The 19637-nt window shown below is 39.8% G+C and overlaps 1 protein-coding gene and 2 long non-coding RNA genes across 7 annotated transcripts in view; 1 reads left to right on the top strand and 2 right to left on the bottom strand.

Annotated features, from left to right (window-relative positions):
• The window catches only part of Acmsd (aminocarboxymuconate semialdehyde decarboxylase), a 46448-nt gene that overhangs the window by 11924 nt on the left and 14887 nt on the right, over window positions 1-19637 (top strand). For 3 of the 5 annotated variants that reach the window (XR_007210807.1, XM_048345593.1, XM_048345596.1), the window contains exons 3-7: window positions 9611-9707; window positions 12569-12618; window positions 13878-14114; window positions 18198-18291; window positions 19230-19325. Coding sequence is in view for 4 of the 5 variants with exons in the window: in XM_048345593.1 (XP_048201550.1) it covers window positions 9611-9707; window positions 12569-12618; window positions 13878-14114; window positions 18198-18291; window positions 19230-19325 (574 nt within the window). In the remaining variant the exon portion in view is untranslated. Of the gene's footprint in view, window positions 1-9610; window positions 9708-12568; window positions 12619-13877; window positions 14115-18197; window positions 18292-19229; window positions 19326-19637 lie in introns of those variants that run through there. The other 2 variants (XM_048345594.1, XM_048345597.1) reach the window with 2 other exon arrangements.
• LOC125350750 lies at window positions 31-17379 on the bottom strand. Its single transcript, XR_007210808.1, has 2 exons — window positions 16826-17379; window positions 31-334 (listed from the first exon to the last, which is right to left on the bottom strand). It is a non-coding gene; the product is annotated as an uncharacterized LOC125350750 (long non-coding RNA).
• On the bottom strand, window positions 353-13871 carry LOC125350751. The gene is made up of 3 exons (XR_007210809.1): window positions 13300-13871; window positions 12873-12929; window positions 353-368 (listed from the first exon to the last, which is right to left on the bottom strand). It is a non-coding gene; the product is annotated as an uncharacterized LOC125350751 (long non-coding RNA).

Raw genomic sequence — 19637 nt, 5'->3', positions numbered from 1 at the left:
AGTAATAGTCTAATAGAATATAACAGGGACTCTTCTGTTTCTCTCTCTCTCTTTAAAACAAAGCAAAATCAAACAGAGCATAATCAAGTCTGTATTTTTCAGAATTACAGTGGTTAAGGATTACAGTCACTAAAAAAACAAACATGCAAATAATACTATTAAGCAAATTATCCAAGAGCAATGAGATGATCCCATATTTAGGATTTTAAAATCCTTTTTTTTTTTCTCCTACGTTCCTTTGGTGAACAAATATATTCTGTCCCTTGTGATTGATTTTCTTTTCACATTCTAGTTCTTTGACAGATCTTTCTAAAATATTTCCCTGCTTGTTTCTCTTTCTCTCTCTCTCTCTCTCTCTCTCTCTCTCTCTGTGTGTGTGTGTGTGTGTGTGTGTGTGTGTGTGTGTGTGTGTGTGTGTGTGTGTGAACAGGGAGGGTGATATTGGGGATTGCACTCAGAACTTTGTGCTTGCCAATCAGGGATTCTATCACTTGAGCCAGCCCTCCAGCCAGCCTTTTAATTACTTTCAGTTATTTTTCAGATGATATCTGGTGTTTTTTTGCCTACAGTCAACCTCAGACCATGATCCTCTTACCTATACTTCCTATATAGCTGGGACTATAAATGTGTGCTACCATATGTGGCTTTTTATTAAGATAAAATCTTGCTTAATTGGGACTGGGAATTTGGCTTAGCAGTAGACTGCTTGCCTACATGCACAAAGCCCTGGGCTCAATTCCTCAGCACCACATACCCAGAAAAAGCCTGAAGTGGCTCAAAAGGTAGAGTGCTAGCCTTGAGCAAAAAGAAGCCAAGGACAGTGCTAGGCCTCGAGTTCAAGCCCCAGGACTAGTTTAAAAAAATATCTTGCTAATTTTTTGTCAAGGCTGGCTTAGAAATACAGTAAGCCTCCTGATTTCTATTTCTTAAGTCCCTAGAATAACAGGCATGTGCCACCACACCAAGCTCCTACTTATTTCTTTTTAACCTTTGGTTTTCCAGTGCTCCTGGGATGAATTCAGGGGAAATTGTTTGCCATGTAAAGCCTTGCTCAGAACTGTAAAATATCATTTGTCTTTTGGCTGAACATTTACAATAATACAAATAGTAAGCCAATATTGTGTTACTGTGACAATCTACAAGGAATATGGTAGGGGGAGAACTGTGCCCCAATGGCTATGCCACCTGGAAGCGTTTTAAAGACTTATACATAAGGACCACTTCAAATGCATAGCTAAACAAGCCCATTGTGTGTCCACCTGGAAGCATTTTAAAGATTTACACATAAGGACCACTTCAAATGCATAGCTAAACAGGCCCATTGCATGTTCTCCAGGACCATGGACACACACACACACACACACACACACACACACACACACACATTTATATTGCTCTTAACATTTTTATACATACAAGTCTGTCTGATTCCCTGCTGTTGTGAAATGAATGTTTGTGGCTCCTTCAATATGATGGTATTTGAAGACAAAGCCTTTGAAAAGTAGTTAGATGAGTTCAGGAAGGGGTCTCATGATACCATTACGATCTGCTAAGACACACCAGAGAGCCTGCCAGCCATCTGCAGGCCAGGAGGAAGGCCCTTAACAGGAGCTAAGTCATCCAGCCTCCAAAACTGTGAGAAATAAATGCTGTTTAAGCCACCTACTTTATGGTATTTTGTTACAGAAGCCTAGGCTAAAACAGTCACCTGGTCTTTGATTTTCCCCTTGCTAGACAGCCAGGCATATGCCTACATGAATGAAAACTACACAGACAGAGAGCTATTATGTGCTGTATGAGTAAAGGAGATAATAAATAGTAAGAAAGTTCAAAAGAGGTGGAGAGCCCAAAGCAAGAAGCAATTTTCAGAAGATTAAAGAATCATCTAACTGTAGGGCTAGCGATCATTTATCTTAGTGTTGGAAAATATGGATTACAACCAGTAATGAGTTATAATATAAATGTAGTGCATTACTACAGCTCAAAAACAAAAATGAATTGCAAAACAAACTTGCAGAATATATTGTTCATAGAAAAATACATACCCAGCCAGTCCCAGGATTTGAATTCAGGGCCTTGTGCTTGCTCAGTTGGTGATCCACCACTTGAGCCATGCCTGCAGCATGGCTCTTTACCGATTATTTTGGAAAGTCTCACAGCTTTTCTGGCCAGGCTAACTTTAAACTATGATGTTCTAGATTTCAGCCTCCAGAGTAACTAGGATTACAGATATGAGCCACCAGTATCTAGCTTGAAATATAGATTTCTTTTTTGTGTGTATATTGGTCCTGGGGCTTGAAGTCAAGGCCTGGACACTGTCCTTGAGCTTTTTTGCTCAAGGCTAGTGCTTTACCACTTGGCCCACAGTTCTACTTCTGGCTTTTTGCTGGTTAATTGGGAGATAAGAGTCTCATAGACTTTCCAGCCCAGGCTGGCTTTGAACGGTGATCCTCAGATCTTCCTAGGATTACAGGTGTGAGCCACTGACATCTGACAAGTGATATATTTCTTAATGTAGGTCATAATCAAAACCAAAAGCCATTGATCTAGCTCAGTCTCTTCATCTCATATTTTTATTGTTAAAATTAAGTTGTCATATGAGTACTAGGGGAAAGTTCTTCTTTTTAAAATTAAACCTCTAGGGGAAAAAAGTTATCATTTCTATGAACCAGTTCTCTACATTTTCAAAAATAACCCTTATTAACAGCCTGGTGGGTTTCACTCCAGAATTTTTTGTATGATTTTACTTACATATGCCTATATATGATTTGTGTATGACCTACAGAAATAGCATAGTATTGTTTAATGAATTTTAGTACTTTTATAAGAATGTCAATCAGTTTCCAAACTGAAAACAGAACATTTGAATTAGAACACTTAGAGAAGAGTTAAGTGACTGTTTATAAAGCTATAGGTATGTATGGAATGGCAGAGATCACTTAAGAAGTATGGATTTTACCTGTAGGGCAATGGAATCAATTCAAGAGTTTTAAGTGGAGCAGTAGAAAATCTGAGCTAGAGACTTAACATGGGCTCCATTTTGTGGAGAGGAACTAGAGGCGCATGGAGTATAAACAGGGAGATCAGGCTGAGTAGTCCAAGAAGAGAAGATGGGGGTGTGGTCCACAGCTGAGCAGTAGAGATAAACTGATGAGAGCTGTCAATGGATATATTTTGGAAATCAAATCAATAGTACTGGGAAATGGATTACATGTAAATATAGTAGGCAGAGATAGAAAGATAAAAAAGATAATGAAGTGTTCAAGGAGAGAAACTGTTAACCAAGAGGCTAAGGGGATCAGGGAGAGATAAAAAGCTTGAGGAAATTAGGCCTGGTGCCAGTGGCTCCTGAAATCCTAGCAGCTTAGGGGGCTGAGATTAGAGGATCACAGTTCAAGGCCAGCCAGGGCAGAAAGTTCCAGAGACTTTTATCTCTAATTAACCAATTTTCTGGCTAAAAAGCCAGAAGTGGAGCTGTGGATCAAATGGTAGAGCCCTAGCCTTGGACAAAAAAAGCTAAGGGACAGTGCCCAGGCCCTGAGTTCAAGTCCCAGGAATGTATAAAAAAAACTTGAGGAAACTGGGTTTCAGATGTTTGTAGTAGAGCCTCCATGGAACTGTCCTTCAAATCCTTGTGGTGTGGGAGTTGGAGTGATCACAGAGACTGCTTTCTATTGATATGGTCTGGGCCATATGTGTGTTTGCCTATACCAGGGCTTGAACTCAGGGCCTTGAGCTTCCACTCAGAGCCTTGAACTTTTGTTCAGTTTTCTTCCTCAAAGCTAGCACTTTGCCACTTGAGCCAGGCATTCAATCTAGAAGTTTGCTGGTTAATTGGAGATTGTCTCACAGACTTTTCTGCCCAGGCTGGCTTTGAACTGTGATCCTCCAGACCTCAGCCTTCCCAATAGCAGTGAATAACCAACAGCCAGCTGGATCTGAGCTATTTCTACCAAATCTGCATATTCAGTTTTACCAATATGGCAATGTGCCATAGTCTAGAGGGATAGCCAGAATGGGAATATGGAGAAGGAACAAAGATTGGAAATCTGAGGGTAAAATACTCAGTTTGAAAATACATTGCTAGGGATATATGTAGTAGCAAATAAAATATCACCCATATTTGAGCTTATTTGGAGATAATAATAGAACTATAATGTAAGATTCAGAAGTTCTACAAGCTAAGCTGCCTAAGAATCAAACTCTAAGACTGAGATTAGCAAGTAGAAGATGTATAAGGACATGTTCTTGGTATAGAGAAGGAAGGATAGAGCAGAGGTCCAATACTAAGTGGTGATGCAGTCTCAATGAAGACTCAGCTAAACATCTAAAGCCAACCTCCAGGTTAACCCAAGCTGGAGAGAAGAAGAGAAGAGCACATGCATCCCCATGTTAATCAGCCATTAGATGTAGCTACTTTGGAAATGGACTAAGACCTTGAGAGCAGAATCTCTCTTCAACCTGGCCGGCCCCATGGGAATGAAGAGTTGACATATCTATTGGCAAACCTTCTTAACAGCTAAGAAAACAAGTCCATTATTCCTGAAAAGGGATCTGGGTGGCACACCATACCATCTATCCAAGACTTGACACATCTTTTACTTTAAACCTTTATTTTATAGAGTTAGAAGCTGATATTCCAAGGAGATAGAATGCTTCACACATAGCATAAGGGGTTTCTGACCCCCACAATATCACATCATGGCACTTCTTCAGGGTTTGAAGCAAGCCATGCAGGAAAGACCTTGAGACTCTTATCTCCTATTAGCCATCAAAAATCAGGAAGTAAAGCTATGACTCAGGTGGTATAGTGCTAGCCATGATAACAAAAAGCTAAGGGACAGTACTCAGGCCCTGAGATCAAGCCCCAGACTGGCACAAAATTAAAAGTTTTTGCACAGCTAAGAACCTAGTTTCTAAGCTAAAAAGACAGCCTATAGATTAGGAGAAGATCTTTACTAGCTATACATCTGGCAAGGGTCTAATATCCAGACTATACAAGAAGCTCAAAAAACTAATCCCTTCCAAAATCAATAACCTAATTAATAAATGGACAATAAATGCATGAGGAAATGTTCAACATCCCTGGCCATAGAGGAAATGCAAATAAAAATAACATTAAGATTTCATCTCACCCCAGTAAGATTGGCCAGCATTGAGAATATGAACAATAAAAAATGCTGGTGGGGATATAAGGGAAAAAGAAACATACTACATTGTTGGTGGGGATATAAACTAGTAGAACCACTTTGTAAGGCAGTATGGAGATTCCTCAAAAAACTAAACACACAATGACCCTATGAGCCAATGATACCACTTTTGGGCATCTACCCAAGGCATTACAAGTCAGTATATGATAAAGACAAGTGTACACCCATGTTCACTGCCACACTGTTCACAAAAGCCAAGTTATAGAAACAGCCCAGATGTTGTATAACAGATGAGTGAAGATCAAGAAATTGTGGTACATATTCACAATGGAATTTTACTCATCTATCAGAAAGAATAATATTATGTCATTTGCAGGTAATGGATAGACCTAGATAGTGAAATAAGTCAGGCTCAGACAGACAAAGAACACATGTTTTCTCTCATATATGGAAGCTAGGTTTAAAATATAAACATACATGACAGCATATACAGGGTTTTATGCACATACACACAAACTGACTACAGGAAAGTACACTTAGGGGAGGAATCCAAAAGTGTAACTCCTCTGAACAATTAATGAACTGTTTAACCAAATGAATAACAGGAGCCGGACACCAGTGATTCATGCCTGCAATCCTAACTACTCATGAGGCTGAGATCTGAGGATTGTGGTTCTCAGCCAGCCCTGGCAAGAAAGTCATTGAGACTCTGACCTCCAATTAACCACCAGAAAATTAGAAGTGATGCCACAGGTCCAAAGTGGTAGAGTGCTATCCTTGATCAAAAAGAGCTCAGGGACATTGGCCCAAGCCCCAAGTTCAAGCCCCCAGACCAACAAAAAATACAATAAAACTTTAATAAAAAAAAAAAGAATACCAGGAAGCAGAAACATGTTTTTTTGGGGGGGAAGAGGGAACAAATGAATGGAGAGAGGAAGGAGGAGCAAAAGTAGATACTGTATTCTATGCCCATTATGCAAATAATGAACTATATAACTTTAGGGTAGGGATGGGAGGAGCAAAATAAAGAATTGAAAAAAGAAGTATATTTTAAAAGTTTTATCTGGATGGGAATGGTGGCTTGAGGGAATTTTTTAACTGAAAAAAAAACTGTTTTTTTTTAAGTTTTTTAAATCTTCTGTTTCTAATTTTTTGAGAGTTTTGAAAAATGGAATTGGGTTCTGGATGCATAATTAGAATAGCCTGCTCCACTTACTTGACTACTCATCAAGTTTAAAATCTTGGTTGATATTGAGGTCAACATTAAGGGGGGAAAAAAAAACTAAGAGAAATTCTTCATCCCTACCCTCAACATCAAGTGCTGACTGCTGAGATAGTTTATAGGTCTTTAAGAACTTTGAATTCCTGAATGCAAAAATGGGTCTGAAATAGATTCTTTGCCATGGCTATCAGGTCTCCAAGTTCTGACTAAAAAATTGTAATAAGAATTTGTGGGAAATTATGGAAGCACAGCTAGCTGCTCTGCTCTACCAATGGCTGCTATCCTTCATTTTCCTTACCACAGATCCAACATGGAAGATGTAGAGAGAATTTAGTGGGTCTGATTCTCCTGCCATGTAGTAAGATCACCCCCCAGAAGAGCAAAGTCTTTAGCACATTATAGGAATCCACTTTCACCTACCAGATAGACATCCATTACCAAATATCAGCTGGGTGGCAGTGAACATGCCTTCATAAACATGAATGTTTGTCTTAGCTCTATACTAAGCATATGGCATTGGAAAAGTCACTGCACATCACAGACTCACTGGTAAAAGACAAGGGTTGAATCTGTTCTGCTTTGTGTGACATCAGCACTTAGGCATCTCCTACAGAAAACCTTTCTCCTCCCCTTGAAGTTGATAATGTATGGTAAATCTGGCTGATATTTATTGAGCCTGGGACTAAGTCCTTCATACACAGTGTATTGATGAATCTCCTCTATCAATGTTACTAGTTACAAACAGCAGGATCTATTCTAGCTAATTCAATTAGGCAAGCAACTGGGTGGGGAAATATTTGAGGTTTGGAGATTTTGTGGAGGGAAGCAGACTCTGCCTCCACTTACAGGAGATAGCAAACCTTGGAAGTTGGTTCAGAGCTGATATTATCATCTGATGAGATGAGTAACATCAATCCTGATTGCAGATGTCAAAGACCCAGCTTTGCAGGAGTATAGTTTCTTGTCACAATTATACAAGTCATTTGCTCACTGACCTGGTGTTTCCCAGTCCCTGAAAGATAGAGATGTGGATCTGAGGCTATCCTCAGATGCAAGATGGTAACAGATAAAGCACTTGAAGGTGAAAAGTGGCTGCCTTTCTCTTTGCATGAGAAAGTCATGTCTATGAAGGAAACTCTGTCAAGGTTTAAGTAGTGCAATTTATAGAAACAGCCATGAACAACAGGATGGCAGAGACTCCACTAAGCAGAATTCAAGGCTTCTAACCTCCATATAGAACTGTGATGATCCTGTGGGGCCCAGGGATAATCCTGAGGCTCTTTAGCAGCACCAGAGATGTCCTATCTGAAAGAAGAATAACACTGAGTAAATAGACTGGACCTTAATCAGCTGTACCCCATTAACAAGTAAAAATAGTAACTACTCTGAGACAAACTTGATGTGCTATGTTCCATTTCATGCTCACAAAAATCCCTTTTTGGACAGAAAGTATTAGTTTTGTTTAAGGCAAGTCATTTATTATCCTCATTTTAAGGAGGATCAAACTAAAATTCAGATATGTCATTTAAGTTGCTCAAGGCCACACAGTAAATGGTAGAATGGGGTTTTGAACTTGGGGCATCTGACTTCAGAAGCCTGATCTAGACCTTTTCCCTTCCCTTTAGAAACCACAATCTAGGGGTCCAGTTCATAGTTTACTGCTCTGTTCTACACAACCACTTAGTTTGGCCTCTTGCACTGGGAATTTTTTTAAATAGTATATTCCATTATGATTATAATAATGTACATGCACACTAGCTATGTACAGATTTCCTTTTCTTCATATCCTTGCCAACATCTATTATCTTTTGTCTTTTTCATGAAATCCATCTTAAAGGTATGAGGTAATACCTGACTGTGGTTTTAATTTGTAGAACCTGGAGGACAAGTGATGTTGAATATTGTTTCATATTTGTGTTAGCCATATAATCAAGGACAGAAAATTTCAGTTAGACATGGGAAATAAACTTAGATATATTGTACTACAATTAGAAATAATGGGTTATATAATTGAAAATTGCTAGTAGAATAGGTTTTAAGTATTCTCACCATAAAAAGGTATGGGAGGTGATGGATATGTTAATTTGATATAGCCATTTTTCAATGTTTACATATGCTAAAATATGTTGCATGTCATAAATATATAAACTTTTTAAAGACAGATTTTAAAAATGATGCCAGGCACTGATGGCTCATGCTTGTAATCCTAGCTACTCCAAAGGATGAAATCTGAGGATCATGGTCCAGCCTGGGCAGGACCATCTCTGAGACTCTTTATCTCCAATTACCTATCAAAAATCTGGAAGTAGAGATGTGGCTCAAGTGGTAGAGCACTGCCCTTGAGCACAAAAATTCAGGGACAGTGCCCAAGCCCTGAGTTTAAGTCCCAGGACTTGTATCAAAAATAAATAAATAGGGGCTGGGGATATAGCCTAGTGGCAAGAGCGCTTGCCTTGTATACATGAAGCCCTAGGTTTGATTCCCCCAGCACCACATATACAGAAAATGGCCAGAAGTGGCGCTGTGACTCAAGTGGCAGAGTGCTAGCCTTGAGCAAAAAGAAGCCAGGGACAGTGCTCAGGCCCTGAGCCCAAGGCCCAGGACTGGCAAATAAATAAATAAATAAATAAATAAATAAATAAATAAATAAATAAATAAAATTTAATAGTGTAAACAGACAGGCATGTTGCTACTTAGAAGTGGCTCAGAACAAAATTTTGTGTTTCTCAGCTGATTCACTTCATTGCCCCTCTTCTCCTATAAGTGTTGGCATCAATAGGTCTTGTTCTGTTATTGAAACCACTTGTTTTCAGTATCCAAATGTTGCCTCTCTGTAAAACAAGAAAATACAACTAACGGGTTTACCTCAAAGGTCCTTTCCAATTCTACAATATTATACATCTATGTTCTAGACACTGGGCTATGCTCTTGGGTCTACAAAACTAATGGTTCAGGTCAGCACAGTCATCTATCCTCAATCATGTAGGCCAAAAAGTCTATGACTATGACATTGCTATTTCTGTTCAGATACTGATACTCACAAAGCATACCCCATCAACACCAGGCCAGAGGAAGGTATGGCTGGGGGTGGGAGGGTGGGGGGAAAAGGGGGGTTAGAGTTGAATTCAAGTAAATGAACAGATTTTTACTTTTGTGAGGATTAATTAAAGGTCCCTTAAAAATGTTACCGAAACATGTGCTAAAGCAAAGATTAACCTAAATGAATTTTCTGTCCCAGGGAGAAGCAAAGATGGTGAAAGATGGAAAGATCTTCAGAGTGGTCCAAGAGAATTGCTGGGATCCAGAAGTTCGTATTAGAGAAATGGATCAAAAAGGTACTTAATGAGGAATGTTACCAATACCTGCCTTTAGTGAGTAAGCAATATCTGCCCTTAAAGACTCCTATTTGGAATGAGTTACCTGACGACAACTGCTATGCCAAGCCAGCTGCTCTGACTTCACTAAGGGAAGGAAGAGTCTTTATTACAGTGCCCTAAAAGCATAGCTTTGAAGTATTTTAAGATTTTGTCACACCCTGTTTAAAAACAGAATACTATATCATCAAAAAAGATAATGGCATTTTATTATTTTAAAGAATTTTTAGTTCAAGTGCATAGTATTTTTTTATTACTGAATCACTTAAAACAATAAAATTAGAATTGATAGATTAAGGATGTCAATTATCTGTCTGCTTAGCTAGACTTGGGATCCAGTTTTTTTCTACAGTTTATCTCAGGGCACTATATACAGATATCATCACTGACACACATAAGGAGTGGGAAAGAAGAAAAAACAGTTTGTTAACAAGTTAATCATGTATCTCAGAAGTCCTTATGATAAAAATAATTCCAAAATTTGAAAGAAGAAAATTAAGAAAGTTTTGTTTCAAACCTGTGTTGGTAACAATTTTAAGAATAGCTTGTCTTTCTTATATATAAAAACCAAACAGGGCCACACAATTGGAACAAATTCTGAAGACTATATGATAGCCACATTATGCTTTAATTTGTTAGGTAGCTAACAGTGCTGTTTCAGAAGATCATGCTCCAAGAAAATGCATCAGGCCTCTGGACATCAGTGGGCCAGTTGTACCCACAAGCTGTGATAGAAATTCACCACCACCGACATTTGACATTGGCAGCCTGGATTTGAACCAAAACCAAATAATTCATTAACACATACAAAACAGCAGATTATAACTAACTACCACCTTTCTAATCAATGACAATTTTTGTGTGTGTGCCAGTACTGGAGCTTGAACTAATTAATGGCTTAGGCACTGTCCCTTAGCTCTTCCTCTCAAGGCTGGTGCTCTGCCACTTGAGCTCTACTTCTGGCTTTTGGTTAATTGGAAATAAGAGTCTTGAGCTGGCTTCAAACCATGATCCTCAGATCTCAGATTCCTGAGTAGCATGAGCTACTAGCACTTACCTCAAAGACATTTCTTATAAGTTCAGATATATACCCCAGAGATAGCAGGAGACTTAGGTTTAATTCCAAGGTCTTAAAAAAAGGCATCAATTTTGCAGCCTGAAATCAGTCGGTGTGCAACAAGAATTTGGTGTTAGATTATCTCTGTCCAAATATTGACTGTGCTCCCTCTCTCCCTGATTGATTGATTGATTGACTGACTGGTTTTTGCAGTGCTGGGGTTTGAATTCATTCACATTTGCCAGGCAGATGATCTGCTTTTGGCCACACCTCCAGCCCTGTCTGTTCTGGCGGTTTTTGACAAGAGGTCTTAAAGGACCTGGACGGTGATCTCCTTATTCATACTTTCTCCCGTAGCTTACAGGCATGTGCCACAACATTCAGCCTTTTCTGTTGAAAGAGAGATCTTGAGAACATTTTTGCCTGAAGACTGTCCAGAGACTGCAATCCTCTTGGGTGAAATAGCCTTTCTCATAGCTGGGATGACAGTTGTGAACCATCACATCCAGCTATTAGTTGAGAAGGGGTATCTCAGAAGCTTTTGCCCAGTCTGGCCTCAAACTGTGATCCTCCAAATCAATGTTTGCTTCTCTAGTAGTTAGGATTACAGGCATAAGAAACTGCCATATGGCTGCTTTAAATATTTTTACCAATTAAAAAACTCATCTAAGTTTCAATCAAATGGAACTTTCAAAAAGCCTAAAGTGCCTCAGTTGACCATTCCACAGACATAGTGCATACACCCCTGTTCTGAGAGTATTATGAGGTGGGAGGGGTACTAGAGAAGAACATGCTTCCCTGATCTACAATAAAGAGGTTTTGCTATAAATGTGAAGTGACAGCAAGGATCCATCTTTTCAAGGAGAAAACTAGTGGGAATGGGTCTTGGCTAGCTGATGTTGATTTACAAATCATCACGTCTCTCCTTTTGTTTTTATTGTGTGCTTCATTCCATGGCTGTCTCTGAATTACTAATCTTTATGGAGCATGCACTATTCTATTCACATAGTATGTATTAACCTAGTTAATGCCTATTGCGATTTTAGAAGGTATTCCCTTGAAGAAGAGATATTTGACTTCTTGGATTCTGGATTCTAGAATCAAACTCAAGATCACATTCTTTCTGAGTATTCTAGACCATGAGGCTTCATCCAGGTTGGCACAGGAGATGAATTAATGGGGGCTAAGATAAACATCATGCATGGCCTAAGATAGAAAGCCCTGAAAAACTCGTGGGAAAATGTCCCCCTTAAAGAAAATTTCACAGAAAGGAAGAGTAGACCCTTGGAAAATGGAGTCACCTCATTGCTTTTGTTGTTGCTTTGTTTTGAATAGTATTGGTGTTTGACCTCAGGGCCTGTGCTGGCTGGGTAGGTGCTATTATTATGTGAGCCACATTTCCCATCCCTTTTTGCTTTCATTACTTTTCAAATAGGATCTCATGTTTTTACTCAGGCTGACCTGGACTGTGATCCTCCCAATTTCCACCTTAAAACTAGCTAGGATCACAGGCATGAGCCAATGCATACAGCATTTATTTTTCTTAAATGATCTCATTTTTGCTCAGTCTTTACCTCTTTGCAAAGAAACTGTGGCTGGCAGATGAGGGAGGCATGGGAGAGTGGGTGAGGGAAGGGATATGGGGAGGAGGAAGAATGAAGGGAAGAAAGGAAGAAGATGAGCTGGAGTTTTTCTGGCCTCTTGGCCCTGGGAAAGGCAGGAGTTTTGGGGCTATTCTTAAAGCTTTGCCTTTTTTTATACCTAGGAGTAACAGTGCAAGCCCTTTCCACGGTTCCCATCATGTTTAGCTATTGGGTGAGTGTGAAACTCCAAACCATTTCCTTGGTGCTAAAGACTCATATCACCAGATCCTCAAAAGGTGGACAAGTCTTGATATTGGTACCATCTATACACCCTCTTCCCTTCAGATATCACCAGCATCCTCTCTCAGGCTGTCTTAGACATGTCTTTGCACTAGTAAAACAGCTAATATGTCTCTAATGGACTTGCATTATAGTTCTACTGGACAGCACAGTTTGGGCCCCACCTTAAGTCTCACCAGAACTTACCTCTCTGGCCCCTCATTCCTTCAATGCCTTGCTGAAGAACTGACAAACCAACTTGTTCTGAAATGAGGATAATTTTGAAAAGGGATAATAATGCCCTAATATGATACCTCTCCCAAAGGAATATGGAATTCAAAAGGGGAGTTCTGAACACCCTGTCTACAAGTGACTAAATCTCAAGCAGTGAGAGTGCTTTAAGGAATGAATTTGAGCTAGTAGAGGGAAATTCCTGCACAGAGCTGAGGGTGTGCAGAGTAGCTGCTCAATCTAACAGTCACTTCTGTTGTGATTTAAGAAGCAATGAAAATATCACCACTCACTTCTCCCACCTGCTTATAAATACAGTAGTAACTTAGCCCTCCTCTGTTACTATGATTAGATTCACTACTTAAAACAAAATGAATTAAGATGGTAGTATGCTTGAACTTACCACATTGGATATAACTCTGATTGGACCATCAGAATTGTAGGAGAGTGCCAGATTCCTTGTAGTGAGCATTGCTGAAAGGAGAGAGAGCAATAAGGAGAGTTAGTGGCACTAAAAGCAAATTTCATTTGCCTCAAAGGCCAGCCCTCAGTGTTGCAGCCAAAGGAAGGATGGGGAGAAGGACAGACAATGACAGGATAGTTCTGTGAGCAGGTCTCTCATCCCTTGGGGAGGTATAACAAGGTGACTTAATCATAGCTTCATGCACTGGTCAAGACTGAGTTGGGAAGGCTTTCAAGATCCATCCGTTCCTGCTGGTGGTCTCTCCTTACTCAGTCTCTCAGAAGGATGTCAGGTCTAATAATTGTGGCTTTAATTTTTCAGCCTTGAAGAATATCGGCAGAATATATATGCACTGGGTCTTCTGGGGCCAGTGTCTTTCTCAAACTGTGCTTCAGTTTCTTGAAAAGAAAAGTCATTGAGTAGGATATTTCAGCCAAGAAGAGATAATGCTCAGAGTGAATGTCTAAAGAACTCGATTCTAATTATGTGGATTTTACCCCCTGCCCTGTTTTCACCAGGCCAAACCTCAGGACACTTTGGACTTAAGCCAGTTTTTAAACGATGACCTAGCTGCCACTGTAGCAAGCCACCCTCGAAGGTTTGTGGGTCTAGGGACATTGCCTATGCAAGCCCCTGACCTGGCAGTCAAGGAGATGGAGCGCTGTGTAAAGGAGCTGGGATTTCCAGGGGTCCAGATTGGCTCCCACATCAACACCTGGGACCTGAACGAACGGGAACTCTTCCCTGTCTATGCAGTGAGTACACTACTGTGGCTTAGCCAACAAGTAGCCACAGAAAACATAGCCTAGCCAGTAATAGACTAGGTGATGGTGAGAAGATAGAGGTACCATCCACTGAGTAAGTAGATAAAAGTGGTGATGGCTCCAGGTGCCTGTGGCTCAGGCCTGTAATCTGAGAATCACACGCAGTTCAAAGACAGCCCAGGCAGGAAACTCCATGACATTCTTATCTCCAATAAACTACTCAAAAAATCCAGAAATAGTGCTGTGACTCAATTAGTAGAAAGCTCATCTTGAGCAAAAGAAGCCGCAGCGGGCTGGGGATATAGCCTAGTGGCAAGAGTGCCTGCCTCGGATACACAAGGCCCTAGGTTCGATTCCCCAGCACCACATATACAGAAAACGGCAGTGGCAGAGTGCTAGCCTTGAGCAAAAAGAAGCCAGAGACAGTGCTCAGGCCCTGAGTCCAAGGCCCAGGACTGGCAAAAAAAAAAAAAAAAAGAAGCCGCAGGGACAGCGCCCAGGCCCAGAGGTTAAGCCCCAGAACCAGCATGTGGCTTTAGAGGTAGGTAGGAAGAAATCTCCTATCAAGCCCCTGGGACTATATTCAGGAAGTTCCTTCCTTGCCTATAAGTTCTAGCGTCTCTCCTAGTCTGTCCTTCAGTAGTTTCAAGGATTCAGGTCTGATGTTGAGGTCCTTAATCCATTTTGAGTTGATCTTGGTGCATGATGATAGGCTAGCGTCTACTTTGAGTTTTCTACATGTGGCTGCCCTGTTTTCCCAGCACCAGTAGTTGAAGAGGCTATGTTTTTCCCATTGTATGTCTTTAGCTCCTTTGTTGAATATCAGCCGACTGTAAGAATGCAGCTTTATTTCTAGGTCTTCTATTCTATTCCATTGGTCTTCAGGTCTGTTTTTATACCAATACCAGGCTGTTTTTGTTATGATGACTCTATAATAGAGCTTGAAGTCTGGTATTGTGATTCCTCCTATGCTGCTTCTTTTGCCTAGAATTGCTTTGGCTATTCTAGGTCTTTTGCTGTTCTATATGAACTTATGGGTTGTTTTCTTTATTTCAGTGAAGAATGTAGCTGGAGTACCATCCCTTTCTGAAGTACCCTACTTCAAGAGTTCATTTCACATTCTCCTCCACCAGTCTTCCTCTTTCTGTTCTTTCTGCAATATAAACTGCTATCCTTGGTAGCAGGATTTAAGATAGTTTTTTACTCAATTGTGTTTTCAAATTTCTTATTTCCTTTCTAGAATTATAATGATATAGGATTGTTTTCTACCATTTTCATTGTAAATGTGAAATCTTCAATAATGAATTAAATAGCTGTCTGTGGACTCACCAGGGCTTTACTCACTGTCATTTATTCATTTAGTATGTATTGAGCTCTAATTACATGCAAAATTTTTTTCTATGTTGGTATCTATGGTGACTGCCCATCAATTGGGAGGACTTGTCATTTAAATTGCCTCCTAATGACCTTAAAGATTGAATGGTCCTCTAAATATTGAACTCCCTGAAGCTTATTGGCTACAGTAGCTTAGCTGATGAAACAAATGTTTGCTAGAAACTTTAATGAGTTCTGAAAAAAAGATTTATTTACTTGTGCATTCTTGTTGCAGCACAGTATGAGTGAGACTTCAGCTGCAAGTCATTTTCATTATTCATCCAAATTAGATTTGTGAATTACCAAAGAGCTTAAAAAGCAGCAGCATCTAGTTGGAGTTCACATAGATATTTTCATTAGTGGCACTAGCTCAACCCATCAATCATTCTTACTAGATTGTTTGTTGGGTTGCCAGTCTCTGTGGGATTCACAAGCACATCCTGTCCCCAGTTCACTTGTGATGTCCAGAGGTTGACAGAACATTTGTTTAGTTAGCAACCTTACCTGCCTCACTACTCTCTAGCTTGCGTCAGTAAGGTGCTCAAACAAATGGGAGGATTTCTGGGTGCCAAGTTGGCTTTGTCATTTCAAAGTAAGCCTGGTACTGAAGAGCATCTAACTGTGTCCCTTATTTCCTACACCTCTCTTCTTAGTAAGTAAACCTAATCTACACACTCAGGTCAATATTCAGGTACCAAAACAAAAGACTTCAATACAAGTATGTGGTAGACAGAATATGAATGCCTGGCTGTCTGGCTCTACCAACTATCTGCCTCAATTACCTTCTTAATAAAATAAAAGAGGGCTGGGGATATAGCCTAGTGGCAAGAGTGCCTGCCTCGGATACACGAGGCCCTAGGTTCGATTCCCCAGCACCACATATACAGAAAAAACGGCCAGAAGCGGCGCTGTGGCTCACGTGGCAGAGTGCTAGCCTTGAGCGGGAAGAAGCCAGGGACAGTGCTCAGGCCCTGAGTCCAAGGCCCAGGACTGGCCAAAAAAAATAATAATAATAAAATAAAATAAAATAAAAGGAATAGGAGTAACTCCTTTAATAACAAATTAAAACAGTAACATTTATAAACTTATTATAGTAGCTTCAGCATATGTTAAATTCTTAGTGAATGCTAGTTACGATTTTAAGGTTATGAATGACTTTGTTTTCTCTATAATGCCTCACATATTTTATTAATTGTTAGTTTGAACTGAATAGAAATAATGCATCATAGGCATCTAAAGTTTTATAGAAATTAGTAGGAGTCAACTGAGATAATACAATCATGCATCTTTGCCAAGCTATCCCAAGAGGTCAGTATTCTCTTTCCAACTTATAGTGTGTGTGTGTGTGTGTGTGTGTGTGTGTGTGTGTGTGTTCATTCCTCTGTCTTCAAAAGGCTCTGTCCCCAGAACCTGTTGAGTTAGAAATCTTCAATTTACTCTTGCTTGCCATTTCCAGAATCTTTCGTTATCCAAATGGTTTTTCCATTAAAAAATGCTTTGGTACACAAGAGATATTGCATCAGCCTGGTTAACACAAATATTTATGTGTGAAGCTAGGATAAGTCACTCTAGTATCCTAATATATATGGAAAGAAAATGTTCTAAGGAAAATCTGTTCTGAACATTGGCAAGCACTAATATTCAAGGGTTGTTGATGGTACTTAACTTAATTAAACACTTTATTGAATAAAGTTCATGTTATCCAGATGGCATTTCATTTTTCCCAGAATGTCTTTAAAGCAGGTTTGCCCATGACATTCATCTTAGTATCTTCCAAGCACTGAGAACTCTTTCCTCTTAAGGTCATCTCATTCATACAAACTGCTTAGATACGCAGGCTTGAGGAGCTGCCAGAGTTCTATAGACTTAAAAATTTCTTCCAATGGGCTGGGAATATGGACTAGTGGCAAGAGTGCTTGCCTCACATGCATGAAGCCCTGGGTTCAATTCCCCAGCACCACATATATAGAAAATGCCCAGAAGTGGCACTGTGGCTCAAGTGGCAGAGTGCTAGCCTTGAGCAAAATGAAGCCAAGGACAGTGCTCAGGCCCTGAGTCCAAAGCCCAGGACTGGAAAAAATAAAAAATAAAAATGCTTCCAGCATTGGGCTCATGATTCAAGCCTGCTCCATGCCTTAGATCAGGCCCAGCCTGGCCTGGCCCAGCCCAGTGTATCATTTCCTCACTTTCTCCAGCCTCAAGTTTCAAAACAAGGAAAATAAAGGAGCACTCCTTTCCTGGTTCTAAGGATATCATCTCAAACATCCATCGGAAAGAGTGGGCCAGCAGGGAAACTGCCCTTACATTTGAGGTGTGGGATTTGTTCTTGAGCATTTTGACCTTGCTCAAAATGTTTGAGTGATAGATGTTGCCTGTGATTCGTGTTGCTGAACAATTATTAAATTCATCAACTTGGTAAATTCATCAATTCCTTTTGTTAGTTGTAGTCCTTTTACTTTCCAAGCAAGAAAAAGAGTTTGCCAATGATTTCCTTATATAGATCAAGAAACAATTTCTAAAGCATTTTAGTTTATTTAGATCAATATAAACTCAGAGAAAAGCAGTTTCCTTAAAGCAATCCCTTGCATTTGCTGGCTGGTCAAAATAACTCTCTCTGTGTCTGTCTGTCTGTCTGTCTGTTTGTCTGTCTGTCTCTCTCTCTCTCTCTCTCTCTCTCTCTCTCTCATTGCTTCTTTGAAGGCAGCTGAAAGGCTGAACTGTTCCCTGTTTGTGCATCCCTGGGATATGCAGATGGATGGACGAATGGCCAAATACTGGCTCCCTTGGCTCGTAGGTTTGTATTATCCTAGGGTCTAAAATGAAGGACCAATTCTTGGGTTTTTCTAATCATATTTGGAGCCCTCTAATGTCAAGGAGAGATACATGAAAAATTAGCAGCAATTATTACTTACTAGGCTCTCAGATATGTGCTGTATATACTACGACCTCTTTTGGTTAATCATATCCAATTTGATCATAAATAAATAACATTAATATATCACATACCAAATCTATGAAGTTGACATTATAATGATTATTTTACAGATAGAGAACCTGTCTTGAAGTGATAGGTAAACTGCTCGATTTCCATAGTTAATAAGCAAAAAAGGGAAATTACTCAAATTTGCCTGACTCAAAAGACACTTTCCTAGAGTAACTTCCCAAGAAGCTCCAAAAGATGTAACCATACATTCATAAATGTTTTCAGAAGTTGATAATAATAGTTGATAATACTACTTGGGCACTGTGGCCCAAGTAGTAGAGTGCTAGCCTTGAGCAAAAGAAACTCAGGGACAGAGAGAGAGAGAGAGAGACAGACAGACAGACAGACAGACACAGAGACAGACACAGAGACAGACAGAGAGAGACAGAAAGACAGAGAGACAGAGAGAAACTTCCATTCATCCTCTCCAATTACTCATTGTCCCAAGAAGAAAGATGAGAAAAAAAATGTAAAATTGTGGAGCTACAAGTACAAAAAGAAAAACTGCAGCTCATCTAAAACCCCAATGAAAAATCAATACCTAAATGAAAACTGTTGAACTTTCTTTAAAGAGGCTGTAAATTGTTCTTTTAAAACAATCGGTATAATTAGTAGTCAAAATGGCAACTGGCATGAAAAATTAAGTACAACAACATACCATATTGGAAGTCTCCAAGCCACTATTGTCACTGAACTTCTTCTTACATAAAGTGACAAATCCTCAACCTTGTGACTATTTCCTCTTCCAGGAATGCCAGCAGAGACCACCACAGCCATTTGCTCCATGATCATGGGTGGAGTGTTTGAAAAGTTTCCAAAATTGAAAGTGTGTTTTGCACATGGAGGTGAGACTCTATCTGTATTAGTTCAGGCTGGCATAACAAAGGCCCTAGACTAGGTGGCTTACACAATCAACATTTATTTTCTCACACTTCTGAAGGCAAAAACTCTATAAGAATCAAGGTGTTGGCAAGGCTATTTAAAATAAGGTTTTCTTCCTAACTCACAATGACCACTGAGTAATCAATCACATGGCCCTTCTTCTATGCATGCAGGGTGACAGAAAAATGGAAGACATATAAAGGAGACAGAATTCTGCATCTCTTTCTCTTCTTTATGAGGGCATCAGTCTTGTTGGATTAGAGCCCTGCCTTCCA

Source organism: Perognathus longimembris, chromosome 4, assembly GCF_023159225.1.
Source record: "Perognathus longimembris pacificus isolate PPM17 chromosome 4, ASM2315922v1, whole genome shotgun sequence".
Lineage (NCBI taxonomy): Eukaryota > Metazoa > Chordata > Mammalia > Rodentia > Heteromyidae > Perognathus > Perognathus longimembris.
This window is presented reverse-complemented; position numbering and strand designations above follow the sequence as displayed.